The sequence below is a fragment of the Dipodomys ordii genome, unplaced genomic scaffold (genome assembly GCF_000151885.1).
Source record: "Dipodomys ordii isolate 6190 unplaced genomic scaffold, Dord_2.0 Scaffold107, whole genome shotgun sequence".
Taxonomy (NCBI): Eukaryota; Metazoa; Chordata; class Mammalia; order Rodentia; family Heteromyidae; genus Dipodomys; species Dipodomys ordii.
The window spans coordinates 2,799,313-2,827,088 of NW_012267323.1; the positions used below are offsets into that span (position 1 = coordinate 2,799,313).

The 27,776-nt window shown below is 52.8% G+C and overlaps 4 protein-coding genes across 8 annotated transcripts in view; all 4 read left to right on the plus strand.

Moving 5' to 3' along the window:
- Positions 1-6,544, plus strand: part of Rassf1 (Ras association (RalGDS/AF-6) domain family member 1) — a 9,491-nt gene extending 2,947 nt beyond the window's left edge. For 2 of the 3 annotated variants that reach the window (XM_013028224.1, XM_013028227.1), the window contains 4 exons: positions 3,189-3,293; positions 3,512-3,809; positions 3,933-4,048; positions 5,648-6,544. In XM_013028224.1, the coding sequence (XP_012883678.1) occupies positions 3,189-3,293; positions 3,512-3,809; positions 3,933-4,048; positions 5,648-5,794 (666 nt within the window). In that variant the 3' untranslated portion in view covers positions 5,795-6,544. The remainder of the gene's footprint in view (positions 1-3,188; positions 3,294-3,511; positions 3,810-3,932; positions 4,049-5,647) is intronic. The other variant, XM_013028225.1, reaches the window with a different exon arrangement.
- Positions 6,545-7,901: 1,357 nt separating this feature from the next.
- Tusc2 (tumor suppressor candidate 2) lies at positions 7,902-10,585 on the plus strand. The gene is made up of 3 exons (XM_013028266.1): positions 7,902-8,181; positions 9,079-9,199; positions 9,353-10,585. Exons 1-3 carry the CDS (start codon positions 8,036-8,038, stop codon positions 9,416-9,418), a joined length of 333 nt encoding a protein of 110 aa, XP_012883720.1. The 5' UTR covers positions 7,902-8,035; the 3' UTR covers positions 9,419-10,585.
- Positions 10,586-12,573: 1,988 nt separating this feature from the next.
- Hyal2 (hyaluronoglucosaminidase 2) lies at positions 12,574-18,275 on the plus strand. Of its 2 annotated transcripts, none has more exons than XM_013028071.1 (4): positions 12,574-12,688; positions 14,744-15,710; positions 16,446-16,535; positions 17,666-18,275. In XM_013028071.1, the coding sequence occupies exons 2-4, from the start codon at positions 14,790-14,792 to the stop codon at positions 18,074-18,076; spliced, it is 1,422 nt and encodes a 473-aa protein (XP_012883525.1). In that variant the 5' UTR covers positions 12,574-12,688; positions 14,744-14,789; the 3' UTR covers positions 18,077-18,275. The 2 variants fall into 2 exon arrangements, with proteins under 2 accessions (XP_012883525.1, XP_012883524.1); XM_013028070.1 differs by lacking the exon at positions 12,574-12,688 and adding an exon at positions 13,910-13,998.
- Positions 18,276-24,800: 6,525 nt separating this feature from the next.
- Hyal1 (hyaluronoglucosaminidase 1) lies at positions 24,801-27,767 on the plus strand. Of its 2 annotated transcripts, XM_013028103.1 has the most exons (4): positions 24,801-24,926; positions 25,689-26,609; positions 27,051-27,140; positions 27,256-27,767. In XM_013028103.1, the coding sequence occupies exons 1-4, from the start codon at positions 24,906-24,908 to the stop codon at positions 27,571-27,573; spliced, it is 1,350 nt and encodes a 449-aa protein (XP_012883557.1). In that variant the 5' UTR covers positions 24,801-24,905; the 3' UTR covers positions 27,574-27,767. The 2 variants fall into 2 exon arrangements, with proteins under 2 accessions (XP_012883557.1, XP_012883556.1); XM_013028102.1 differs by lacking the exon at positions 24,801-24,926 and having other exon boundaries at positions 25,636-26,609.
- Positions 27,768-27,776: the final 9 nt, after the last annotated feature.

A 27,776-nucleotide genomic window follows, 5' to 3' on the forward strand; every position in this document is an offset into this window, starting at 1 on the left:
GGCGGCCGGAGCCCCGCCCCCTCCCCGGTAAGTGGCGGCGCGGAGAGCTGGTCCGGCCGCGGGGAGAGCCGCGCAGAGCCCCCAGACCCTCGGTAGAGCCCCGATCCACCGGGGCCCCCCTCGCAGAGAACCCCCCGAATGGACCCGGGGCCAGCAACGCCGCAGCTCGGGATAGGCCAGAGAGGGGCGTTATCCACCTGTGACTAAAGCCGGCGGCGCGGCCCTCCCTGGCGCCCGGTTGGGCCTGGGGCTTGAACTCGTAGAGTCTGGGCGCTGAGTTTCCTGGGCCTCGTGAACCGCAGCTCCACTTCTGGCTTTTTTTGGGGGGGGGTGGTTCACGAGCGATCACGAGTCTCGCGGGACTTCTCCACCCAGGCTGGTTTTGAACTGCCATCCTCAGATCTCCCGAGAAGCTCGGATTTCACCAAGCAGCCGGTGGGAACTCCCGCTTGCTCCCTAAGGGAAGTGGAGGAGGAAGAGGAGGTGGTGGGAGGAGTCCTTGCTGGGAAGTTGGGAATATGTTGTAGGAGAAGAAAGATGAGGGAGTCACCTTTGCCACCCCCCCACCCCCACCCCATCCATCCGTATTCACTCCTGGATGGACAGCTGAGTCTCTAGTGTTGCTGGTCCTGATCTGTTTACCAATTGTTGGAATGTAGAGGATTCAAATCCCCCATCTTGGGTGAACTTTTGGAAAGTAGATTTGAGAATGGCTAGGAAGGGAGCATTACCCATGGGAGACAGGAATGCTAGATTGTAATCCAGCCACTCTAAGATGGGTGGAAAGAGACCCAAGTTACCAAATTAAGTTTGTAAAGTGTGGTACAAGGACAACTAAACCTCCTGAAATTTCCTAGGTGTCCCCTTTATTAGAGACGTGTGGCCAGTAGGCTCAGAAAACTTTTGGGTTGGAATAAGACAGATGAGGACATCATGGGGACCATGAAATTTAGTATACCTGACAGTAATGGGATAGAATTCTTTATTTGAAGCCGGGTGCCAGTGGCTCACACCTGTAATCCTAGCTACTCAGGAGGCTGAGATTTGAGGATCACAGTTCAAAGCCAGTCCAGGCAAGGAAAGTCCATGAGGCTCTTATTTCCAATAAACCACTAGAAAACCAGAAGTGGCGCTGTGGCTCAGGTGGTAGAGTGCTCACCTTGAGCTGAAGAGCTGAGGGACTGCGCCCAAGCCCAGAATTCAAGCCCCACGACCAACCAAAAAAAAAAAAAGAATTCTTTATTTGAGACAAGAAATTGGGGTTGGATTGATGCTTGAGGTGAAAATTAAAACTTCCTCACGAAAGGAATCCTGCTCAGCACCCTAAAATCTCAGACCAGAGCTTTGGGTGCCAGGTCAGGATCCTGAGATCTCCATGCCCCTCAGTCTGAGTCTTTTTTTTTTTTTTCTTATGGGTAAAATGGAAACACTTGAAAGACACTAGAGTGCTTGCCCAGCAAACAGGAGGCTCTTAAGTTCAGTCCCAGCACTGGAGTCCAGGAGTGAACTAAAGTGAAGCCATCAGTCACTGGGGAGAGGGAGAGGAGAAGGGAGAGGGAGAATCTGAGTTGCTATAGTGCAGAAGAAGGAAAGTTCTAGGGCCCTCCTGTACATCCCTCTGAGGCACTGGGATCCTTTCCCAACAAACAGCTTTGGGAAACAGGAAAAAGCAGCTTCCTCCTCTAGAATCCTGGCAAGATGGTGCTGTGCCTTTATACCAAACCCTTTGTTTTCTTTCTCCTCCTTTTTGTTGTCAGTCATGGGGCTTGATGAGTTCAAGACCTGGGCACTGTCCCCTAAGCTCTTTTGCTCAGTCTAGAACTCTACCACTTTGAGCCACCGTGCTGCTTTCAGTTTTCTGGTGGCTAATTGGAGATAAGAGTCTCACAGACTTTCCTTCCCCTGAGTGGCTTTGAACTGTGGACCTCAGATCTCAGCTTTCTGATATAGGATTAAAGGCATGAGCCACCAGCACTTGGCAGGCCCCTTGTTTTCTACTGAACAGGACTACCTGGAGCAGGGAAGAAGCTGGAACTGAGGTCAGTGAGTCCCAGTCCAGTATAACCGAGACCATTAGTTCTTACCCAACAGGGTTGCCCACTATCCCCAATATAGTTTCTGCTGGAGTTTTTATTCCCTATTGCCCTCTTCCATCCAGGAAACCATAGAAATAGGCTATGGGCTCTACCCCAAAGCCTTTTTCCTGGGAAGCCTTAGTCCTTAAACAGTAAGCTCAGGGTAAAGACATAATGTCTGCTGTCTCATCCATCCTCCCCATTTGTCCCCATAAGCGCTTTAAACAGGTTAGGGGTCTCTAAGGCAGAGGACCCTGGCTATCCTGGGCCCAGAATCATTGTGAACGAGACCTTCTGGCATTGCTCAGTGGTGATCTCAGCTGTATCAGTGACACTCCCATTCCTACCAAACTCTGTCTGACGTCAACAGGAAATAAGGCTGAGGCAGTGGAGCCAAGTGAGTTTACTGGAAGAATGTTAGTTCCCACCCTCCATACTTCTAAAATACAGTCTCTGAAGGGGGAGGAAGCGGTGGATGAATAGGAAGGGGAGGAGGGGGCTGAGTGGTCAAACTAAAAACTTCGTATGTTTAGACAGGGAAAAGGCAGAAACCAGCTCTGTCTCTCTCTCTCTCTCTCTCTCTCTCTCTTTCTTGCTTAGCAGTTGGGGGGGGGGGATGATAGACTTTACCAGGAAGTTGCTTGTTTGCTTCTGGCAGATTGGATCCTTGCCTGAAGCTGCCTTTTGTGCAGTTCTGGCCAAAGTTAAATAACATGTCACCGTGATTTCCTCACTGTGTCTGACAAGTATGGGAACTGGCTCCAAAACCTCACCAAGGGGTGCTGGAGGAGAGGGAAAAATTGGACTGCCTTCTCTCAGACAAACCGTGACTTCAGCCCAGCTGGGGTGCTACAATTTTGCTGTGCAGTTGAGATGACTATTTTATTGTTTTCTTTTTGCCTTTATTCATTTATTATTATTTTGTGGAACATGGGGGCTTGAACTCTGGGCCTGGACGCTGTCCCTCAGCTCTTCAGCTCAAAGTTAGCACTCTACCACTTGAGCCACAGCGCCACTTCCAGCTTTTTCTGCTGGCGTGGTGCTGAGGAATCGAACCCAGGTCCTCATGCATGGGAGGCAAGCACTCTGTATGCATTCTGGCCTGTTGTTTAGGATGAGCCAGCGGAGTGGAAGACACCAGAACTTTCTCAGGCTGAAATTGAGCAGAAGATCAAGGAGTACAATAGCCAGATAAACAGCAACCTCTTCATGAGCCTGGTGAGTTGATTGCTCAGAAACACGGGTATGGGAAGGGTCAGGAACCTAGCTGTATGCCTGATGCACAAAGAGCTGTAGTAAAGGTATTCTCAAATGGGCCCAAGTAGTCATTAATGTATAACCCGCTTAGCCCCAAGTGGACTAAACCCAAGACTCCCATCTCATGTAGAACCTACTCTTATGGCTTGTTTTTTTTCCCCTCTCTCTCTCCTCTTTAGAACAAGGATGGCTCCTACACAGGCTTCATCAAAGTTCAGCTGAAGCTGGTGCGTCCTGTCTCTGTGCCCTCCAACAAGAAACCACCCTCTCTTCAGGATGCCAGGCGAGGCACAGGGCGGGGCACAGCTGTGAAGCGCCGCACCTCCTTTTACCTGCCCAAGGATGCTATCAAGCACCTACACGTCCTGTCCCGCACTCGGGCACGCGAGGTCATTGAGGCTCTGCTTCGCAAATTCTTGGTGGTTGATGATCCCCGGAAATTTGCACTCTTTGAACGGGCTGAGCGTCATGGACAAGGCAGGCTTCCTCTCCTCCTCTGCCCTCTATGAACCTACAAAGGCATGTATATCTGTGCATGCAAGGGCTGAGGCAGCTACGCTTGTCTCTGACTCATACATCTTTTCCCCTCCTGGCCTTTAGTGTACTCCCGGAAGCTCTCAGATGATGAACAGCCCCTGAAGCTACGGCTTCTTGCAGGACCCAGTGAGAAGGCTCTGAGCTTTGTCCTGAAGGAGAATGACACTGGGGAAGTGAATGTGAGCATGGTCTTCCTTATAGTCTTGGTTGTCACCTAGTAAGGCTACATTAAGACTTGGAGGATCCAGGCGCTGGTAGATCACGCCTGTAATCCTAGCTACTCAAGAGGCTGAGATCTGAGGATCGCAGTTCAAAGCCAGCCTGGGTAAGAAAGTCCGTGAGACTTTTATCTCCAATAAACCACCAGAAAACCAGAAGAGGTGCTGTGGCTCAAGTGGTAGAGCGCTAGCCTTGAGCTGAAAAGCTGAGGGACAGCGCCCAGGCCCAGAGTTCAAGCCCCGTGACCCACACAAAAAAAAGACTTAGAGAAGGAATAGAGCTGGAGGACAAACTCTGCAAAGCCTTTCCCAGGAGTGTGTGAGCCTTGTAACTAAAGCGAAAGGTTCCACATCACTTATGTCAGGACCAACAGCCTGTTAAAGAACCCAGGAAGAATTGTCTTGGTATTCTGGTCTTTCCTGATGCTTAATATTCCAAACACTGAGGCATCTGTCTGACCATTTGATAAGCCTAGATCAGATCAAAGCCACATAAATGCCCAAGACCAATATAGCACAGGCTCCTCTTCAAGAATTTCAAGACTTTATTTTTTCCCCCAATTTTTTTTTTAGGATCAATTAGTTATACAGGGAAGTTTCATTTTGACATATCTATAGGTGCATACAATATGCCTTCATCAAGCCGGGTGGGCTGGCTCAGGCCTGTAATCCTAGCTACTCAGGAGGCTTAGATCCAAGGATTGCAGTTCAAAGCCAGCCCAGACAGGAAAGGCTGTGAGACTCTTATCTCCAATAAACCACTCAGAAAACCAGAAGTGGCGCTGTGGCTCAAGTGGTAGAGTGCTTGCCTTGAGTTGAAGAGCTGAGGGACAGCGCCCAGGCCCTGAGTTCAAGCCCCACAGGCAGCAGCAACAACAACAACAAAAAGACAATTGGTGTGTAGTTAGTGCTTAGATGTACAAAGGCCCTGATTTTGCTCCGTTACCCCATCTCCTTTTATTGCTGGTCCTAGAACTTGAACTCAGGGCCTGAGTGCTGCCCCTGAGCCTCTTTGTGTTCAAGGCTAGCACTCTATCATTTGAACCACAGTGCTACTTCTGGTCTTTTCTGTTTATATGGTACTGAGGAGTCAAACCCAGGGCTTCATGCATGCTAGGCAAGCACTCTACCACTAAGCCACATTCCCAGCTTCTGAGTAGTTTATTGAAGATAAGAGTTTCATGGACTTTTCTGTCCAGGCTGGCTTCAAACCACAATCTTCAGATCTCAGCCTCCTGAATAGCTAGGATTATAGGCATGAGCCACTGGCACCCAGTCCTATGCAATTTGGATTAGATTCAGAGTTGGGCACAACCTGACAACAAGTAGTTAAGGAACATCCATTTAGTGCCTCTTAATTGAGGTAACTTTGTGGGATTCGTTTTATGTACAGACTACTATTGGGTATCCCTGGCACTGACGATTCAGACAAAAACCTAACATCAGAAAGCCCACACAGTCCTTGCCTGGGTGACCATGATGTGCTGATTTTCTCTGGAGGGGTTCTGCTGGGTTGCTTGAGCCTGCTGCAGCCTGTGTACCTCCTGTGCCCCCTTACAGTGGGATGCCTTCAGCATGCCTGAACTACACAACTTCCTGCGTATCCTGCAGCGAGAGGAAGAGGAGCACCTTCGCCAGATCCTCCAGAAGTACTCCCATTGCCGCCAGAAGATCCAAGAAGCCCTACATTCCTGTCCTTTGGGATGACCTCTTAGACCCTGGCTGGCAGGAGGAGTGCAGGCAGTGCCAAGCGCGTGCCGTGTGAATGTGAGCGAGTCCATTGGGCCTGAAGAGTGAGTGTGCGTGCAGGTTCCCTCCTGTTGAGGGAAATAAGCCCAGAAAAGAGCAAAGAAGCTGTCCCCGTGTCCACCGGTGGGTGTAGCAGGGCATGGCTTGCCGCCCCTCTGACCCTCACGTTCAGGGTCACAGTGGGCCAGGGCTACTCTAGGTAGCAGCAGCTCCAGGTTTGCAGCAGGGGTGGAGCAGACAAGAGTCTCCGTACTTCATTTCTCACAAGTGAGAATCTTGGGAGACTCTCCAAACACAAAAGGGTGGTGTTTTCAGGGATGGGGGGGCCCTGATCGGTGGGGAAAGGTTTGGGGTCTTGGACAAAGTCCCAGGATAGCCCTAATTAGAGCCAAGAGTGGGTGCTCAGAGTAAAGCAGACATCGAGGTAGACTCTCTGGTTCTCTCTCTAGTGCCTTATGAGTCACAACTTCCTAAGGTCCCAGGGAGCTGCCTCAGTGCCGCCCCCAAGGAGGAAGTCTCTGGGCCAGGCCCATTCCTTGTTTGCCAAAGCTAGGGTTTCTCCCTCAGATTTTCTTAATGAAGTGTGTGAATGTATGTAATGTTTTATGGCCTCAACTGAATGCCTCCTGTGGGAAAATGGATGAGGGATGACAGTCATCATCAGGGCCTGAGGCCTGAAAGAATTGGCTGAATAAAGATGAAAAAGTCCTCCTGCTTTTGGACTCTTTATTGTGTGTGCGCAAGCCACTGTAGCCCTGATGACAAGATTGCAGGGCATCTTCGGGGGGAGGTTGCCTTGAGACCAATGTGACGATGTATACCCTTATCACTCAGCACCCTGGGTCTCAAGTTGTGGGGTGGGGGGGTCAAGATAGGCTGCAGCTAGAGCTTGCGAAACCAGTCTCTTAACATGCACCAAGCTCTGGGAGAAACTGCAGACCAGACACCACACATGGCACCTATGGTTGTTAACAGTTCTTGTTTTTTATGAAGCACACATTGATTAGTTTGGAAAGAACACTGAATTTGAAGCTCTTCAGACCTCGGCAGTTGTAAAACTGTAAAGCTAGTTATTAGATTTTCTTAGGCTTAAACAAACTAGCTACTTAGAGGCTCAGATCTGAGGATCATGGTTCAAAGCCAGCCAGGGCAGGAAAGTCCTTAGGACTCATCTCCAATGAACCACCAGAAAACAAGAAGTGGCCCTGTGGCTTAAAGTGGTTGAGCACTAGCCTTGAGCTGAAGAGTTCAGGTGCCCAGGCCCTGAGTTCAAGCCCCACCCATTGGCTAAAAAAGAAAAAAATGCCAGGCACTGGTGGCTCACACCTGTAACTCTAGCTACTCAGGAGGCTGAAATTTGAGGATCATGGTTCAAAGCCAGGCCAAGCAGGAAAGTCCATGAGACACTTATCTCCAGTGAATCACCAGAAAACCTGAAGTAGCCTGTGGCTTAAAGGGTAGGGTATGAGCCTTGAGCAAAAGAGCTCAGGGACAGCACCCAGGCCCATGTGGGGGGGGGGGGTAGGGGAGGGAGAAGGGGAAGAGTTTTCTACTTTTAACATTTCATAGAACATTTTTAATTAGCATCATTACTTGTACAAGGGGCTTATCACATGACATCATGTTTGCAGAAAGTGTACCCCGATCGACTTCATTCCCTCTATCCCTCAAAACAATTTCAAGGGCTTTTACTACTCTTCATACATCGCCTAAAAGCCCTTAGATTCTGCTCCTCACAAAAAGAGCTGTGAGAATAAAAGCCAAATGGCCACCTTGGCACCCTGGTCTGAGGGGTCTGGGTTTAATGTGCCCTTTGGGCTTGAGATTGGTATTGGGACGACCACCAACCGGACCACGGCGCCCAGAGCACAGTCAGAGCCTCCCTGGTAAGCCCAGCTGCCCCAGTGACGAGCGCAGAGCCTGCTGGGATGGGGGGGGGTGTTCCACAGAGCATGCTGGGATACCTATGAGGATGTCCATTGGCTTTGCCCCAAAGAACGACGAGAGTAGCAGCCAATCAGAGGGGGCAGCGTGAGGAAGCGGAAGTGAGGTTTCCTTGGAGACAGCCGAGCCCGCAGAAGGCGGCGGCGGCGGCGGCGGCGGCACCTGCGAGCGGAGGCCGGGGCTGGGCATGGTGGTGCCCGCTGCACTGTGAGAGGCGAGCGGCCGCGGGGACCGCCATGCGCCGGCGGCCCTGACATGGGCGCCAGCGGCTCCAAAGCTCGGGGCCTTTGGCCCTTCACCTCGGCAGCGGGGGGCGGCGGCCCGGAGGCGGCGGGCACTGAGCAAGCTTTGGTGCGGCCTCGATCCCGTGCGGTGCCACCCTTCGTGTTCACGCGCCGCGGGTGAGGGCCTGGGGTTCCGTCTCGGAGGAACAGCGGGCGTCACGCAGGGGGAGCCGGACAAACCCCTTCCCTCCCCACCTCCCCCCCGTTAGAGGGAAGACAACTCCCATCGTTTGCTCCCCCATCGGAGCAAAGGGGTGGGGAAAGCCGGGCCGTGGCCCCACGAGGCCTAGAGGTTTCTGAAGGTGTTCCCAGAGAAGGGTGGAACCGAGGCTTGGCCCCCTGAGCATGCGCTCCTCCGCAGAGAGGATAGCCACGAGCCTTCAGGATCTTCTTGTCATTCCTTCCAACTCTTGCGTGCAAACTGGAGACTAATACTCTCCCTCTCCCCTTATGCTAAGGGGGAGAATGACTTACGGTTTAGATGTCTTCCTTCCGCAAATTAGTGGGCTTGGACCACCCCACCCCTTCCTCTAGTAGTGACTGGGAAATCAAGGCTGGGATACCCAATGTTTAAAGTGAGACCTGGGGAGGGGTTGAAGACCCTCACCCAGATCTGGAATGCGGTCTTAACTCCTCTTTCCACAGGAGCACCAGAATGATCTGATCCTAGATGAGCTTCTGGCACTCTCTCTGTGGTGGAAATGGTGGCTGCATTGGCCGCTGGGAGGAAGGGAGGCCGTTTTCCTCTCCTTCCCAGCTCAGACATCCACGTCTTAGTCTTTGGCACTTGGCTAGTAATGTGTTCTGGAATGAAACCAACATCCCTAAGCCACCATCTTGCTCTCTGTAGAATCCCTGAATGAAGGGCCTGATGTTGGAATGGCTGCTCGTATAGAACAAACCAGTGATGAGAAGTAGCTTTGGTTGCTTGAACCAAAGTTCAAGCAAAGCTGCTCATGCTTCTCCATGGTCTGTGGCATTTGCCATGAACAGTTTATTCTGTTTCTTCCACAGTTCCATGTTCTATGATGAAGATGGAGATCTGGCTCATGAATTCTATGAGGAGACAATCATCACCAAGAATGGGCAGAAGCGGGCCAAGCTGAGGCGGGTACATAAGAATCTGATTCCTCAGGTGAGGGGCTGGGCAGTGGCCATAGAATTCACATCAAGTACATTGCAATAGACAGAAAAGAGGTCTACTGGGGGAGGAGCTGGGAAGAACAGGAAGGCTTCCTGGAGTAAAGACCTCTGAGCCAACCCTCACTAGCCTCTGTTTCCATGGCAGGGCATCGTGAAGCTGGATCCTCCCCGCATCCATGTGGATTTCCCTGTGATCCTCTATGAGGTGTGAGCCTGGGGGTGGCAGACACAAGCACTCCCTGCCCCAGCAAGTAACTCAAGTGTGACTTCCACCGAGGAGTCCAGGCTGTGGCCACAACCCTGAATAGACTCCAATGGCCCAGAACTTTCAGCTGTGAGCAGGGCAAGTCCCTTGGTGTTAATCAGGCAATGGTTTGTTTGTGGGCAAGAGGTGGTTGGTGGCTGGTGAAGCTAATGGCCAAGTTTCCAGTCTACCCTCCCCAACCACCCCTGCAAGAAGCATGGCAGGCCATATGCCAGTCAAGAATGCCTGGTTGCAGGTTCCTTGCTTGGCCTGCTTTCTTCCAAGCTTGCCTAGGGCCCAACCCTGCTAGAAGCTACAGCACTTTACAAGCAAAGTCTGCCTTCTTCCAGCCCCTGGGCTGTGGGGGCTGAACACACGTGGGAACTTCCTTCCCTCACTTCCCTTACCCCCTAGTTGGAGCATTTCAGCCGTTTGCTACCTCGATTCCTCCTGTATTGGACAGAGGTGGGGGCAGCACCAGCCTGATTCTTCCTGCCTACCTGCCATTTGTTCCCACTCTGGGATGGACAGTTTACTAACTGTTCATAGGAATGGATACTGGTGTTGGAGGCTTCTTCCTTCAAGCAGGGCTAGGCTGATCCCTCCCCCCTGCAACTAGTTTTGCCCTCCTCCCCAGATAAAAGGGTGCAAGCCAGGGTCGGGACGGGCTGTGCCTGTGGGGAGGTGTCTCAAGCCACCTGTTCTGTTCTATCTCCCTTGCCTTTCCACCAGCTCCTTTTACCCTGTTTGAGAGGGACTGTCCAGTGAGGTGAACCACACAGTAGAGCTGGTGCCACTATAAGGAACCCAACCACCCATTCCCCTGAAATCTCTTCACCTCTTCAGGATCACTCAAGGGAAAGTACTGGAGCCCCCTTGGTAGGGACAGAAAGGAGGGAAAGACCATAAAAGGAATACTTAAAATGTGAAGGTTTGTAAATAATCTAGTTCCAGGATGATGTTGGGGCAGAGTCTGATTTCTATATAGAGATGACTTTTTTTTTTTTTTTTTAATTCTTTATTGTGTAAGCTTTGTGCTTCTGGAGTGTGGGAAATGGCTTGGGGTGGGTGACCCCCAGCATAGGAAGACTGTTGTTATTTGTTCAATTTCAATAAAATTATTTGTAGATCCTGCATATGAGAGTGGCATCTTTTGGAACTGGGGACACTAAATGTGGAGGCTACGGTCCCAGCTCCATAGGTAGGCCTGGGCTGGGGACTGGCCCCCTTCCACCTCCAACACCTAGAGTGGTTAACCTTAGCTCTGCCAGTGGCAATACCAGTCATGACCAGCAGGTGGCTGTGTTCGCACAGATATGACCACAGGCGCTCCTGTCCCTCGTTGGTTGTGGTGGCAATCAGAGGTCTTGTAGCTACTTCACTATTGACTGGCCCCAGCTATCTGACCCCAGATAGTTCTGGATATTGTCATCTGACCTCAAGTGAAGTTAACAGCTAAAGTCCCATGGACCTCAGGCCTGACCTTAGATGAATAGCTACCAGACAGGTGTCACCCACACTTGTCACCCACCAGGCTTTGCGACCCAGGCTCTCTTGCTTCCTCCCAGGCCACCACTGGGAAAAGGAACTTGGGCTTTTATTCCCAGAAGGCAAGGCGCAGCGCCCCCCCCCCCACAAATACTTTCTTTGCTCTCTGCCGAATTTTCTGGGCCTGCTATGAAGCACGTTCTCTGCGAGGCCTAGTCTTTGCCATCACCTCACCAAATTCCAGGTAGAGAAGGTGGAGGAATGTGGGCATCCAGGCATCTGGGTGAGGGGAAAAATGGCCTGCCAGTCTTTCAAAGTCTTGAATTTGTCAAGTCCCTTGCAGCCTGGCCTTGCACTTCTATGAGCTGCCTTCCCATCCCCCCATAATATGCCAGGCCTAAGATCCTGACTTCCTCTACCCACCTCTGCCATCCACCCACCCACCCACCTTGCCAACTGGCTCTCCAGCAGCCAGAGCTCACCAATACATACCAGACAACATCCTATCTCCTGCCACCACGCTCCAGCCTGGGGGAACTCCCTGGGCTGGACCTGGCCCTCTGACCCCAAAGCTGGAGACAATGGGAGTCAGGGCAGTGCTTCCCTACTCCCTCCCACTGGGCTGTGCTCACTTCCTTCCTGCTGTGCCGCTGGAGGAAGTGTCCCTGCCTAGGGACAGTCAGGCCTGGCCTTTGTTGTACCAGGGGTCCCCACCCTTGGAGCCTCTGTCTCTTGTGAAACCAACACACTGATACAAGGACAATGTCCCCTCCCCTGCCATTTCCTGAGAGACAGACTCCAAGGTATGTACCCAACTTCCCCAGCCCCCATACAACCTTCTGTTCCAAGAGGGGACCTCTGGGTATTGGAAAAGTGAGCTCGTGGGGTGCTGAGAAGCAGGTTTGGGGTCGATAGATTTATCTGCACTGGAGAACTCTGTTGGAAACTTGCTACAACCCACTGCGGCGCCATCTATATTGAATGCACACCTTTCCTAGTCCATGTGGTAAAGGGCCTCTACTCTGTGCAGCAGACTCTGAAACCCAGCCAGCAGGAGAGCACCCCCCACAGCCACACTCATCAACATACTGTCCCCTCTGTCATTCGGGGACTCTTCCACTCTCACTAGGGGGAAAAAAATGACTCAACTCCTGGAAGTTCCCCCAACCCTCCCCCCTCACCAGGGCTGATTCCCTTCTTTGGCACCTGCTCTAGAGGACAATCAGCTGACTGTTAGCCCCAAGTCATTTGACTCCCACAAAGCCCACCACCTCACACACTCTCATGGATTTTGAGGAAGACCCCTAACATCAGGAAAAGTTCAAGCAAATAGATTCTTGTGGGCATGGAGAAACTGGCACCTGAGTTTGGACCCAGAGCCTCCCTGGCAACCTGAGACAGCCAGTGGGGGGGTCAGAGCCTAGTCAGGAAGGGCTTGGGAAAGGGCAGATGGCTAGCAGCGCATAGGGATGGAAAACGGTGAAGAAGGCGATCTCCTCCCCCCACTCCCCGCCCTGTTCCTAGCCCTTTCCTCTCCGAGGGGCAGCAGGAAGTGAGGAGAAAAGGGCTGGGATGGGAGGCGCGGGAGGAGCGCAAGGGAGGGAGGAAGGGAGGGAATGGGGAGTCCTAGGTCCGGGCTGCCCAGTGGGGCACAGCTGGCGCGAGTAACCTGGCCGGGAGAGACTCGCCTCAAGAAGGAAGAACCCCCCCCCATCGACCTCCTACTAGGCCCCAAAGACTCCCACACAGGTGAGCCCATTGCGCGCCCCACGGCCTTCACTTGCACGCGGGAAGGAGACGGGGTTAAAAAGAGAAAGGAGCACGGACTCTCGGGGGAAAAACTGGGTCCTCGATCCAGGATCGGATCTTAGAGGTGAAATCTCACCCGGGGCCTCCAGCTCCCAAACTACCCCCTCACCCCACCCCCAGGTCAGAAGGGTCTTGGGAGGTGAAGGGGTTCTGGGGCTCCGGGAGCCCCTCCATCCAGTCGGATGCCTCTGGGGTCCGGGCCCCAAACTTCTGTAAAAGTGGCACCCTCATCAGAGTAAGGGCACCCTTTCCCCCCTCCTCCTCCCTCCCCCCCACCTCCCCCAATACTGGATAGAAGAGGATCCCAGGAAACTGGGGCCGGGATGCCTCCTTTCTCACGCAGGACGGGGGAGAGGGCACCCTACGTCCCCCTCACCCCCTGGCCCCTCTGAATTTCCCCGATCCCGACCCCGCCCGCCATGGAAGCGACCCACAGTTTCCAGGACAACCCCGGCCTGGGCCCGGCCCCCTTAGCAGGGCTGGGAGGCGGCGCTTGGCTCCAGGGCCCCGGCGGGGCCGGGGGCGTGGCCAAGCCGAGTCGAGGGCGGGGCAGGGGGCGGGGCAGGGCTGAGCAGGGGGCGGGGCCGAGACGGGGGCGTGGCTTCCTTTCAGACTGCCCCACTGGGAGCGGTGGGAGCCCTGGACCCTCAGAAAGTGCTAGAAACAACACTCAGGGGGTGCACAACTAGACCCGCAGCTGCCCCTCAACCCAGGCCTTAGGTGTCCCATAGCATCTTCCCCCCCGGGCCGGTCCCCCGTCCCTTCTCTTACCCGGACCCTTTAAGAGACTGGCCGCCCCGGGCGGGGGGGGGGGAGGGCTGTACCACCGACGGCGGCCTGGGGGGGGGGAGATGGGAGCTGATGGACTCTGGAGGCCGCGGCTCCCGCCGAAGTCACGTGTCCGAGCGGCTTCGGGTTCGCAGATAGGGAACCACATCCCACGGCAGCAGAGCTCAGCGGCCCTCGAACCCCAAGTGCGGTGTGAGCGGAGCCAGCGCCCCCCGCCCCCCCCCGCGCCACGGCCTCACATCGCGTCTCCCGCCCACCCCGGCGAGCGGCTTCTTAAAGGAGCCGCGGGCCTGGGGGCGGAACCTGCACGCAGCGGTGCTTGGTGGGGGTTGGGGGGGAGGGGGGGCAGGCTCAAAGGCCGCGAGCGAGTGAGAGAGCGAGAGAGAGCGAGCCGGGGCTGAGGCTGGGCCCGGCATGGCGGCGGCGGCCCGGGCGTGGGTTCCCGTGGCACCCTGTGCGAGGTGAGCTCGGTCGGGACCCACGCTGGACCATGAACCCCCCTCCCCACATCACCCCCCCCAGAGAGATGGCCGTGGAACCCCACCTCCCCTGGGGGCTGCAGCCCCACGTGGGGGCTGGGGGCGGGGTCCCGCACAAAGGCCGGCGGTGTGTTCTCCACCCGGGCCCCCCCCCATTGCTGGGGTGGGGGGGGCGTGGGGAGGGCGAGGCACGCGCATGCCCGATCTGGATGGCCATAGAGGGCAGGTCGGTGGGGGGGGGGCTGGAGGACCACTGCCCCCCTTTGTCCCCGCGGGGCCTCCTCCAAGCCTGGGACTGTGTCTGTGCGCCCGACTTCAGGCCTCTTTGCCACCGAAGCTGTGTCCAGATTGCGGTCTGGGTCGTGGGTCCTGCCTTACCATATTGTGGTTTCTATGGATCCAGGATTCTTCTCTTGGGTAGATGAGAAAAGTTGGAGGGGCGGGAGGGGGGGGGCTGGAGTTCAGGCCTTTCTGAAGCATCTAGGTGCTTCTAGCCACCACCACCGGTTCATCCCCTTTGACCCTCCCTGCGGGGGTCAAAGGTGTAACAGATTCTTGTGCAGATTCTTGTCTGTGACCTGTGATCTCTCTCTTCCGTGGTCTGAATAGCCAAGTACACAGAGCCTTCCCCCCTGTCCCCCCCCCCCCAGCCTGGGCTTTTATAGCACAGAGGGTGTTCAGGTTGGACACTCCAGCCTAAACTTGTTCACTCCTACCCTTCTTTCAGCTCCTGAGCTGGTGCTGGGCAGGTGATCTTGCCTGCAGTGCCCAGCATGTGGACAGGCCTGGGCCCCGTCATCACATTGGCTCTGGTCCTGGCGGTGGCATGGGCCGCGGAGCTCAAGCCCACAACGCCACCCATCTTCACAGGCCGGCCCTTTGTGGTAGCCTGGGATGTGCCCACACAGGACTGTGCCCCACGCCACAAGGTACCACTCGACCTGAGTGTCTTTGATGTGGAGGCCTCACCTAATGAAGGTTTTGTGAACCAGAATATCACCATCTTCTACTACAACCGCCTCAGCCTGTATCCACGTTTTGATTCAACCGGGATGTCCGTGCACGGCGGTGTACCACAGAATGGCAGCCTCTGGGCACACCTGCAGATGCTGAAGAAATCTGTTGAGCACTACATCCGTACCCAGGAACCCCCAGGGCTAGCAGTCATTGACTGGGAGGACTGGCGGCCTGTGTGGGTCCGCAACTGGCAGGACAAGGATGTGTACCGCCAATCATCACGCCAGCTGGTAGCCAGCCGCCACCCTGATTGGCCCGCAGACCGAATAGTCAAACAAGCACAGTATGAGTTTGAGTTTGCTGCGCGCCAGTTCATGCTGGAGACACTACGCTATGTCAAAGCAGTGCGACCTCGACACCTCTGGGGCTTCTACCTCTTTCCCGATTGCTATAATCATGATTATGCACAGAACTGGGAGACCTACACCGGCCGCTGTCCTGATGTGGAGGTAGCCCGCAACGACCAGCTGGCCTGGCTGTGGGCTGAGAGTACAGCGCTTTTCCCCTCTGTCTACCTGGATGAGACACTTGCTTCTTCCGCTCAGGGCCGCAACTTTGTTAGCTTCCGTGTTCAAGAGGCGCTTCGCGTGGCTCACACCCATCATGCCAACCACGCGCTCCCAGTCTACGTCTTCACGCAACCCACCTACACCCGCAAGCTCAGTGGGCTTACTGAGGTATGTGTCTTCCCAAGCTGTACCTTCTTGGGAACCTCTGCTTATGGAGAGAAACCGAGGATCTAAAGCTCTGTTCATAGCCAGTCATATTTCTTCTAATCATCCTTGTTGTGATCTTATGAAAGGGTAATGATATCCTCATTTTATAAATACACTGAGATGCGAGAAGTTTAGCTATAAGCCTCTAGAAAAGCCAAGGACAACATAGAGACTTAAACCCAGGCATTCTGATTTTTGGAGTCAGTCCTTGTAAATGTACTGTAGGTTCATGGGTGCCCTTGATTTGGAGGCTAAGGCCCAAAGTGGGGATAGAAATGAGGTTAACCATTTAAGAAGAAAGAAAAACAGCCAGGTGCTGGTGAATCACATCTGTAGTTCTAGCTACGCAGGAGGCTGAGATCGGAGGATCGAGATTCAAAGCCAGTTTGGGCAGGCAAGTCTATGAGACTTTTTATCTCTGATTATCTAGCCTGAAAGCCAGAAGTATGGCTTAAGTGGTTAAAATGCCAGCCTTCGGGGGGAGAAATAGCCAATCAAGAGCACCTTAGGCTGAGATGAAGCCCAAATACCAGCATTTTTTTTAAAAAAAAAAGGAAGGAAGGAAGGAAGAAAATCAGTCTCTCTGAGGCATGTGGGGAGGGCTACCACAGGAAGAGGTCAGCAGATTTGAACCAGCCTCGCTTTTCTCGCCCTTTGCTGTTAGTTTTCCTCTGTGACTGTCCCCTCTCCACACAGATGGACCTCATTTCTACCATTGGTCAGAGTGCAGCCCTGGGTGCAGCCGGTGTCATCCTGTGGGGTGACTCAGTGTACACTTCAAGTGTGGTAAGTGAGACTCACCTAGCCAGAGCTGAGGTACAAGGAGAGGAGAGGGAACAAAAACAAAAAAATTGACCTTGGCTCCCAGCTACTATCCTGGAACAAAAAGAAGGCACTCCTACCCTGTGGCCAGGAAAGAGGAAGTGCTATCCTACACAGCTGAGTTCCACCCTTCCCTGCCTCTTATCCAGATGGATTCTAGTCTCCAGTCTCTCCTTCAATCTCAGTTCTCAGCAGAATAGGGTGTGTGTGTGTGTGTGTGTGTGTGTGTGTGTGTGTGTGTGTGTGTGTGTGTGTGTGTGTGTGTGTGTGTGTGTGTGCGCGCACACAGGTAGACATCTATGCTGTGAAGAAAAAGTACTGAGCCGGGAATGTGGCTTAGTGGTAGAGTAGCTTGCCTAGCATATATAAAGCTCTGGGTTCGATTCCTCAGTACCACATACACAGAAAAAGCCAGAAGTGGCACTGTGGCTCTCAAGTGGGTAAAGTGCTAGCCTTGAGCAAAAGAAGCTCAGAGACAGTGCCCAGGCCCTGAGTTTAAGCCCCAGGACTGGCCAAAAAAAAAAAGTACTGCCAGACTCAGGATGTGATTCAGTGGTAGACCACTTGCCTAGCATGCACAATGCCCTGGGTTCAGTCCCCAGACCACATAAAAAAAGATAGTGTGGCCAGGTCCCAGGGGCTCCTACCTGTAATCCTAGCTGCTGAGGACGCTGAGAACTGAGGGTCATTCTTATCTCCAGTAAAGAAAAAGCCGGAAGCAGGCCTTCAGCAAAAGAAGCTCAGAGTCTGAGCTGGGAAGGTGGCTCAGTGGTAGAGTGCTTGCCTTGCATGCATGAGGCCCTGGGTTCCATTCCTCAGCACCACATAAGCAGAAGAAGCTGGAAGTGGTGCTGTGGCTCAAGCGGTAGAGCACTCGCCTTGAGCTGAGGGACAGCGCCCAGGCCCAGAGTTCAGGCCCCACGACCGACAAAAACAAAAAAGAAGACGCTCAGAGTCAGTGCCCAGGTCCAGCCCCCCCCCCAAAAAAAAAAAAAACAAACAAAACTGTGTAGTCTCCCCAATGTAGACACAATTTCAATATGGGCTTTGGGCTGACGCAGCTGACTTAACTACCACCCCTGATCTCCCCACAGGAGACGTGCCAATACCTCAAGAATTACCTGACGCAGAAGCTGGTCCCCTACGTAGTTAACGTATCCTGGGCCACCCAGTATTGCAGCTGGACGCAGTGCCACGGCCACGGGCGTTGTGTGCGCCGCAACCCCAATGCCAACACCTTTCTACACCTCAGCGCCAACAGCTTCCGCCTAGTACCTGGCCAAGCATCTGATAAACCCCATCTGCAACCCGAGGGAGAGCTCAGCCGGGCCGACCTCAGCTACCTGCAGACACACTTTCGCTGCCAGTGCTACTTAGGCTGGGGTGGCGAGCAATGCCAGTGGGACCGCAGGCAGTCAACAGGAGGTGCTAATGGGGGTTGGACCGGGTCTTACCTCACCAGCCTGATGGCTCTGGCAACCATAGCCCTCACTTGGACCTTGTAAAGAGTCAGCTAGCCTCTGCCAAGGAGCTCGCCTGGGCAAATAGGAGCCTGAGGGGATTTAGACAGACAAGACCATACCCACCAGGGCATCCGTATCCAGCTACCCCCCCTCCTGTTCTAAGGGGGAGGGGAAGTCCCCCTTCTTTCCTTGCTAGAGGATTCAGCTGGGCTGGGGTTGTCTTTAAATAGTTTATAATTATTATTATTTGGGGAGTCTCTTGTAAATTAAATATAAAAACAACTGCTTCTGTGTTTTTCTCTTTCTGGATCAGGGCATGTAAGACCGATTCCTGGGTCACCGTGAAGTTGAACTCATTTTCTGTGATACCTTCTGTTAGTAATCTTTTTTTTTTTAACCAGTCCTGAGGCTTGAACTCAGGGCCTTGGGGCTGCTGTCCCCCAGCTTCTTTTGCTCAAGGCTCGCATTTTACCACTTGAGCCACAGAGCCACTGCTGGCTTTCTCTGTGTATGTGGGACTGAGGAATCGAACCTGGGGCTTCATGCATGCTAGGCAAGCACTCTGCCACTGAGCCACATTTCCAGCCCCTGCTAGGGACTTCTCACTTGTAAAATATGGTCATGAGGAGTTGGAAGACCACAGCTACCCACTCTTGTGGTTCTAGTGTTGGGTCAGGGAACACTAGGAGTAGAGGGACTCACACAAAGCCTCAACACCAAAGATGGACCTTGCTAGGTTTTTTGTTTGTTTGGTTTGGGTTTTGTTTTGTTTTGTTTTTGACCGTTGTAGGGCTTGAACTCTAGGCCTGGGCGCTGTCCCTCAGCACTTCATCTCAAGGAGAGTGCTCTACCATTTGAGCCACAGCACCACTTCTGGTTTTCTGGTGGTTAATTGGAGATAAGAGTCTCATGGACTTTCCTGCCCGGGCTGGCTTTGAACCTTGATGCTCAAATCTCAGCCTCCTGAGTAGCTAGGATTACAGGTATAAGCTACCCGTACCTGGCTTTTTTTTTTTTTTGTATGCTGTTCCTGGAGTTGGAATTGAGAACCTAGGTGCTGTCCCAGGGCTTTTTAGCTCAAGGTTAGTGCTCTGCCACTTGAGCCAGGGCTCCATTTCCAGCCTTTTGCTGGTTAGTTAGGGATATGAGTGTCACAGACTTTCCTGTCTGGGCTGGCTTTGAACTGTGATCCTTCATATTTCAGCTTCCTGAGCAGCTAGGACTACTGGTGTGAGCCACTGGCCCCCAGCTAGACCTTGTTTTCTATTGATTGGAATGCAATTGAGCCCCACGTTGTATGAGTTATATGAGCAATGGCGCTTGCTATGCTTCTACCTCTCCTCCTGCACCCCAAATTGAATTTGTGTCAGTCTCCTAGCCTTGCCCCCCAAGGGAGAAAGGGGAAATAGATGTTTGATCTTCCCTGCTTCCAAGGACAACCGAGTCCTGCCGTGTGTCTCATTTGGGTCAGAGCCTTCCCGTGGGTCTAGTATGGAAGAAGGCAGGCAGGGGATTGGGATGTCAATGTTGAGGTTCAGTCCCTGTCAAACTAATAATTGACAGGGCTGAAGGGTAGCACCCGAAAAAATATATTGTTCGTGTGTGTGTGTGTGTGTGTGTGTACCTTTCCTAGCTACTTTAGGAGGCTGAGCTCCAGAAAACCAAATGGACTCCAAGCCAGCCCAGGTAGAACAAGTCCCTGAAATCCATCTCGAATTGGCCAATAAAAAGCCGCGTTGGCCCTGACACTGGCGACTCATACCTGTAATCCTAACTACCCAGGAGGCTGAGATCTGAAGATCAGTTTGCAGCTACAAACCCAACCCCTCAAGGAAGTCCTGGAGACTCTTTATCTCCAGCTAACCACAAAAAAAAAAAAAAAAAAAGCCGGGTGCCAGTGGCTCACACTTGTCATCCTAGCTACTCAGGAGGCTGAGATCTGAGGATTGAAGTTTGAGGCCAGCCAAGGCAGGAAAGCCCATGAGACTCTTACCTCCAATAAACCACTCAGAAAACCAGAAGTGGGCTGGGCGCTGGTGGCTCACACCTGTAATCCTAGCTACTCAGGAGGCTGAGATCTGAGGATCGAGGTTCAAAGCCAGCCCGGGCAGGAAAGACCGTGAGACTCCTATCTCCAATAAACCACCAGAAAACCGGAAGCGGCGCTGTAGCTCAAGTGGTAGAGGGCTCACCTTGAGCTGAAGAGCTGAGGGACAGCGCCCAGGCCCAGAGTTCAAGCCCCACGACCGACAAAAAAAAAAGAAAACCAGAAGTGGTATAGTGGCTCAAATGGTAGAGTTCTAGCTTGAGCTGAAGAGCTGAGGGATGGTATTCAGCCCAGAGTTCAAGCCCCATGACCAACCAAAAAAAAAAAAAAAGGCCAGAAGTAGAGCTGTGGCTCAAGTGGTTAGAGTACCAGCCTTAAGCATAAAAGGTCTAGAGGTTACAGATGCTTAAGCCCCAAGCCAGGCACCAAAAGGAGAAAAAGAAAATGCCCTCCAGCAGAGTCAGAGCAAGCCTTGAGCTGCTAAAAAGACCCCACCTCTCTCCTTAGACATCAGATCTACCTGAGGCCACCTCTGTCTGTGACTCACATTTTTACACAACCCTACCCTCAGGAAATTTACTGACTGGGAAATCACTCAGCCAAAGGGCCTGGGTGGGAAGCTTGCACAAGAGCCTGATTAGCAAAGAAATACTAAAATGGGGTCGGAGGTTGGGAAAGCCGCCCTCCTTCTGCACTTTCTACAAACGGTAAAGAGCTGCAGGAAAGGGCTGGGAAGGTGGCTCAGTGGTAGAGCGCTTGCCTTGCATGCATGAGGCCCTGGGTTCGATTCCTCAGCACCACATAAGCAAAAAGAAAAAAAAAAACGCCGAAAGTGGCGCTGTGGCTCAAGTGGTAGAGTGCTAGCCTTGAGCTGAAGAGCTAAGGGACAGCGCCCAGGCCCAGGGTTCAGGCCCCCCCCCCCAAAAAAGGCTGCGGGAAGTTGGAACACAGCCTCACAGCCTATAATGAGTTCAGACCTCCGTTTGGCTTTGAGTCAACTGCCTCCATCCATTCACCTGGCCCTGTCCTGAGCTGGGCATTTGGAGACATATCTGTAAACCCCATTAATATAAACCTCTGTGCTCATGGGAATGACAAAGTTGGAGGGACAGACTAGATACCAAAACCACATCAAAGGCTAGGTGAGGAGAGTGTTCCAGACAAACACACGTGGATGAGAGGCACTGGTGAGGGAAGCAAAGCCGGAGGAACTAGCTTGGCCATCCAATGTCAACTGAGATAGTAAACAAGTCCCTCCAAACTGGGTGCTGGGGCTGATGTTTGGAATCCTAGCTGTTCAGGAAGCTGAGATCTGAGGATTGAGGTTCAAAGCCAGCTTTCATCTCCAATTAACCACCAAAAAAACCCAAAACCCCAATAAAAGCTGGAGGTGGAGCTGTGGCTCAAGTAGTAGAGCTCTAGCCTTGAACAAAAAAAGCTCAGGTACAGTGCCTGGGCCTTGAGGTCAAGCCCATATACACATGTGTGCATGCACGCACGTGCACACACACGCACATGCGCACACATGCACACACGCACACATACACACACACACACTAAATATTCCTCTTTATCCCTCTGGATAAAGATGGTAGAAAGCTGGATGGCAGTGCCAGGTGGTTGATAGAAATGTACATAGTCACAGAGGAGGTAGATACAGAAATGGAAGGGTCCCAAGTTCTTCTGGCCATGGTAGGGAGAAGCCAGAACAATAATGAATAATAATGCATGAGATGGAATCCAGCAGAGAGAGACCAGGTCAGGAAGGAAATGTGACCTGTCTCCCCCACCTGTCATTTTCTATACCTGTGACTTTCCTTGGTATAGCAGTGACCCACGTTTAACTCCTTTACCCATAAAACACCAGATCCACACGACCTGTGACCTTTCCCATCTATAACCAACTCCGATAGACCTGTCAACCCCACAATGGGCCAAGAGTTGATCACTATATACAGGACACCTCCCCGCACCGCCCCCCCCCCCCGGCCAGCTGTTACCTTCCTGAAACATCTGTGTCTTCTCTCTACCTATGGCCTCTCCTACCCCTGTTCATCCTATACCCTTCCATGTCCATACCACAACACTCTGGACATGAGCAAAAACGCAACCCAAGGCAGCCAGAACTACTTTGGGGGAGGAGGGGTTGGGGAGGGAGGAGCAAGGGGTAGATAAAGTCAAGGGATTGAGGAGAAAGGTAGCTTAGGAGCCTGAGGCATGTAGAGCCAGAGGAAAGTCAGAATTGGACCATTAAGCACACACACACACACACACACACACACACATACACACACACACACACACACCCCTTGTAGGAATCCAATTAGACTGGCCCAGCAGGAATAGGCCTATAGGCAGGGACTTTAGGTACATACTTGAGCACTTTCCCACTGTTCCAGCCTTCCTTCTACCTGGGCCTGAGGCCGGCTACAAACTACTGGCCTGCTGAGTACCAGGATTGTGCCAACTGCAGCATTTCTGGGGGCATTGAGAGGTAGTGGGGAGAGCCAGGTGCCTGGCTACTCTGAAGGCTGAGATCTGAGCATAGAGGTTCAAAGCCAGCCTGGGCAGGAAAAGACCGTGAGACTTATCTCCAATGAGCCGGCAAAAGGGCAAAAGCAGAGCTGTGGCTCAGGTGGTAGAATGCCAGCCCTGAGCAAAAAAGGCTCAAAGAGAGCACCACCCAGGCCCTGAGTGTAAGCACCAATACCAGGCCTCAAAGAGAGGGACAGAGACTTCTCTCATGTTCTCTTCACTCCTCAGACATTGAGAAGTTGTGCCAGGTTCTCTGGGCTACACATTCATCACCCTTCACCTTTCTTCCTGGTTCCTGAATGAACAGGATCAGTAGCCAAGGTCTCTATGACTTGATCCTTGTCTTGATTGATGTGCCCAGGGCCCAGTCTCCCAGCTTTTTTTTTGTTGTTGTTGCCAGTCCTAGGGCTTGAACTCAGGGCCTGGGCACTGTCCCTGAGCTTCTTTGGCTCGAGGCTAGCACTCTACCACTTGAGCCACAGTGCCACTTCTGGCTTTTTCTGTGTATGTGGTACTGAGGAATCGAACCCAGGACTTCATGCATGCTAGGTAAGCACTCTACTACGAAGCCACAGTCACAGCCTGGGCCACAACAGTCTGGGCTAAGTAAAACCACTAACACAGCACAAATTGCATTTAAAGAGATCAAAGGGCTTCATAAAAATTAGAAGAAAGGCATCACCTTCAGGAAGCAAATGCTGAAGTTTACAAGCAGACCTTAGAAATCTGAATATCAAGGGCTGGGAAGGTGGCTCAGTGGTAGAGCGCTTGCCTTGCATGCCTGATGCCCTGGGTTCCATTCCTCAGCACCACATAAGCAAAAAGAAAAAAACCGGAAGTGGCCCTGTGGCTCAAGTGTAGAGCGCTAGCCTTGAGCTGAAGAGCTGAGGGACAGCGCCCAGGCCCAGAGTTCAGGCCTCACGACCGGACCCCCCCCCAAAAAAAAGAAATCTGAATATCAAGATCAAAGGATAAAAGTACATAGAAGAGTTCGGGCACTGCTGGCTCATACCTGTAAGCCTAGCTTACTCAGGAGGCTGAGATCTGAGGATTGTGGTTCAAAGCCAGCCGGGGCAGGAAAGACTCTGAGACTCCTACCTCCAATAAACCACCAGAAAACCGGAAGCGGCAGCCCCACAACCGCCAAAAAAAAAAAAAGTATATAGGACAACTTTAGAAGTCAGAATTGGGGAGGGGGGACAACCACTAGATACCAAAATTCAATGCTCAGGTCTGCGCATCTTAAACAGCACCCAGCTGTTTAATTTTTTTTTAATTGGAAGAAAAAAAATACATTGATCACGAATAGCCAATACCCAGTCTTGACTTTTTGCTTTGTTTTTTGGATGTACTGTGGTTTGAACTCAGGATTTTGCACTTGCCACTTGAGCCACGCCCCTAGATCAGTTTTCATCTACCAACACAGTTGTAAAATACATTTTGTTTTCGTTTTGTATGGGACATCATGTGTGCCAGCTCATCACTCCATCAATGAGCCACAGCTAGTCCTGTAAAATATATTTTAAAATATTGTTTGAAAGCTGGGCGCTGGTAGCTCACGCTGTAATCTTAGCTACTCAGGAGGCTGAGATCTGAGGATCACGGTTCAAAGCCAGCCTGGGCAGGCAACTCTGTGAGACTCTTCTCTCCAATGAATCACTCAGAAAACTGAAATAGCACTGTGGCTCAAGCAGTAGAGCACTCACCTTGAGCTGAAGAGTGCAGGGACAGCATCAAAGCTGTTCAAGCCCCATGACCGATCAAAACAAAAAAGAAATAATATATATTAAGTGTTGAGGAGCATAGCTCAGTAGTAGAATGCTTGCCCCACGAGTCTGATATCCTAGGGTTCCATCTCCAACCCTGTTGCTTTAAGGAAGAAGGAATCCACCAGGGCAAGAATGTCTATGGTCGGCTAATGTCATCATGGCAGCGATCTAGAGAAAGTGTATTCTCTGAGCCTATAATCCTCAGGAACCCATATGCCAGATCTCAGCAGCTTCTTCCCAGCTGCCTGAGCCTCTTCCCTGCCTTTCCAGCTACACAGCACAGCCACAAAGCCCTGCTAGTGGGTGTGGCCACTGCTAGCCCACGCCCTACCCCACCAAGGCTCCACCCCCAGATGGGGTGGGGTAGTGTGTGACCATCTACAAAAACGCTCCGAATTTCTCGCAGCAGTTTTTTCCTCTTGGAGATTCTGGTGCAGCTGGGGCTTTGGAGTGTGAAGGCGGAAACTCTGGCCAAACCCTGCCTAGGCTCCACACTCTGTAGAGTCAGCAAGTTTGGAAGATGAAGCTCTTCTGCCCTGAGGTCAGTAGGGATAATTGGGCAGCTGGGCGGGTGGTGGGGGGGGCACAGTGAGGGGTCCAGAAAGGCTGGGCTGATCTAAGCCACTGAGCATCTCTTTTCCTAGTGGCTACTAGGAGTTCTAGCGGAAGTGATCATGAAGTGTCCCTCTGATCTAACAGGGCTGTCTGGAGTGACAAGTTTAGCTCTCAGTCCCTTCTTCCAGAGGAGATGTCATGGCCTCGCTGGTCCTTGGGAAACACGGGGAGACAACCTTTAAGCCAGGGCAAGATTGGTGGGAGGCAGATGACCTAGGTTTGGCCACAGAAGTGATTGGCGTATCTCCTCTAATGACAGTGTTCCCCTTTGGGCTTCTCTTCATCGACCTCCCTGGCCGCTGTAGGGCAATGTTTAACTCAAACCAGAGCCAAGAAGCCAAGCGCTGGTGGCTTCCACCTAAAATCCCAGCACCTCAGGAAACTGAGATCTGAGGATCACGGTTCAAAGCCAGCCTGGGTAGGCAAGTCCGTGGGACCCTTATCTCCAATGAACGCACCAGAAAACCGGAAGTGGCGCTGTGGCGCAAGTAGTAGAGCGCTCACCTTGAGCTGAAGAGCTCAGGGTCAGTGCCCAGGCCCAGAGTTCAAGCCCCACGACTTGACAAAAACAAAACAAAACAAAAACCAGGGCCAAGGATGGATATGTGAGCAAGGGATTCATCCCACCTGCCCTGAGCAGATGACAGAAAGTTCCAGGCCTCTCCTCAGCTTTGCCTCCCCTGGCCAGGTGTTCGCAGACCCACTCTGTGCTACCACAGCCCAGTTGCTTCGCATCTGTACTCTCTTCTTGATCTTGCTGGATCTGACTCAAGGCTCCAGGGGTCCTGTGGTAACGAACAAGCCCTTCATCACCGTGTGGAATGCCAATACCCAGCCGTGTCTAGAAAGGTACGGCGTGGATGTGGATGTCAGTGTCTTCGATGTGGTCGCCAACCCAGGGCAGACCTTCCATGGTCCTAACATGACTATTTTCTACAGCTGGCAGCTGGGTACCTACCCTTACTATACAACTACTGGGGAGCCAGTATTCGGTGGCTTGCCCCAGAATGCCAGCCTGTATACCCACCTGACCCGCGCATATTGGGACATCCAAGCCGCCATTCCTGTGTCTGCTTTCTCAGGACTGGCAGTCATTGACTGGGAGGCATGGCGCCCACTCTGGGCCTTCAATTGGGATTCCAAGGACATTTATCGGCAACGTTCCCGGGCCCTGGTACAGACACAGCACCCTGATTGGCCAGCAAGCCAGGTGGAGGAAGCAGCCAAAGACCAGTTCCAGGAAGCTGCGCAGGCCTGGATGGCAGGCACCCTGCAGCTGGGCGAGACACTGCGTCCTCATGGCCTCTGGGGTTTCTATGGCTTCCCCAATTGTTACAACTATGACTTTCAGAGAGCCAACTACACAGGGCAGTGCTCACATTACATCCGGGTCCAAAACAACCAGCTAAGATGGCTATGGAACCAGAGCCGTGCCCTCTACCCTAGTATCTACATGCCCACAGAGCTGGTGGGCACAAAGAAAGCACAGCTGTTCGTGCGACATCGTGTGGGAGAGGCATTCCGTGTGGCTGCAACTGCCAGGGCCCCTCACCTGCCTGTGTTGCCCTATGTGCAGATCTTCTACAACATGACAAAACTTCTGCCCTTGGTAAGTTTTGTGGGGACCCCACCCCCCCATTCCTGGGTTGTAGGGTTTGAACTTGGGACCCCTGTGCTTTTTTTGTGTGTGTGTGTGTGTGTCTCTCATGGGGCTTGAATTCTGGGCCTGGGCGCTGTCCCTCAGCTCTTCAGCTCAAGGCGAGTGCTCACCCACTTGAGCCACAGCACCACTTCTGGTTTTCTGGGGGTTCATTGGAGATAAGAGTCTCCAAGACTTTCCTGCTTGGGCTGGCTTTGAATTTCGATCCTCAGATCTCAGCTTCCTGAGTAGCTAGGATGACAGGTGTGAGCCACCAGTGCCTGGCATATATAGCTCTATATTACTTATTTATTTAGCCCATCCATCAGTGTCACAGAAATCTGCCATGGGAGCCAGGAAGGGCAGTTCAGAGCTGTGTTGTCTGTGTTTTTTTTTTTTTTTCCCCCCCAGGAAGAGTTGGAGCACAGCTTGGGGGAAAGTGCAGCTCAAGGGGCAGCAGGAGTCGTGCTCTGGATGAGCTGGGTACACACAAAGACCAAGGTGAGCTGAGGCCTAGGGGCAGAGAGGAGATCCCGTCCCGCCCTTCCTTCCCACCGCTGCCCTAGGTAAGTGGATGCATGGCTGTGGTCTCTCTAACACTCCCCTTTCCACCCAGGAATCATGCCAAGCCATCAAGGAGTATATGGACACCACACTAGGGCCCTTCGTCCTGAACGTTACCAGTGGAGCTCTTCTCTGCAGTCAAGCCCTATGTACTGGCCATGGGCGCTGTGCCCGCCGCCACAGCCACCCCCAGGCCCAACTGTTCCTTAACCCTGCAAGTTTCTCCATCCAGCTTACACAGGGTGGCAGACCCTTGACCCTGAAGGGTACCCTCTCACTTGAAGATCAGGCACAGATGGCTATGCAGTTCAAATGTCGCTGTTACCAGGGCTGGCAGGGAGCCTCGTGTGAACAGAGGGACATTTGGTGATGGGCAGGTTCCATACATTGAGTAGACCTCATGCAGTCTTGAGGTGACCACAGCGTTCCTCAGACACAGCACAGGCACGCAAGTCATGGTCATAGTCAGGAGGATACTCAGACACTATCCTGGGCATCTGTCCTGCACACACACACACACACACACACACACACACACACACACACAGAGGCTGAGGGAGTTAGAACCTGAGG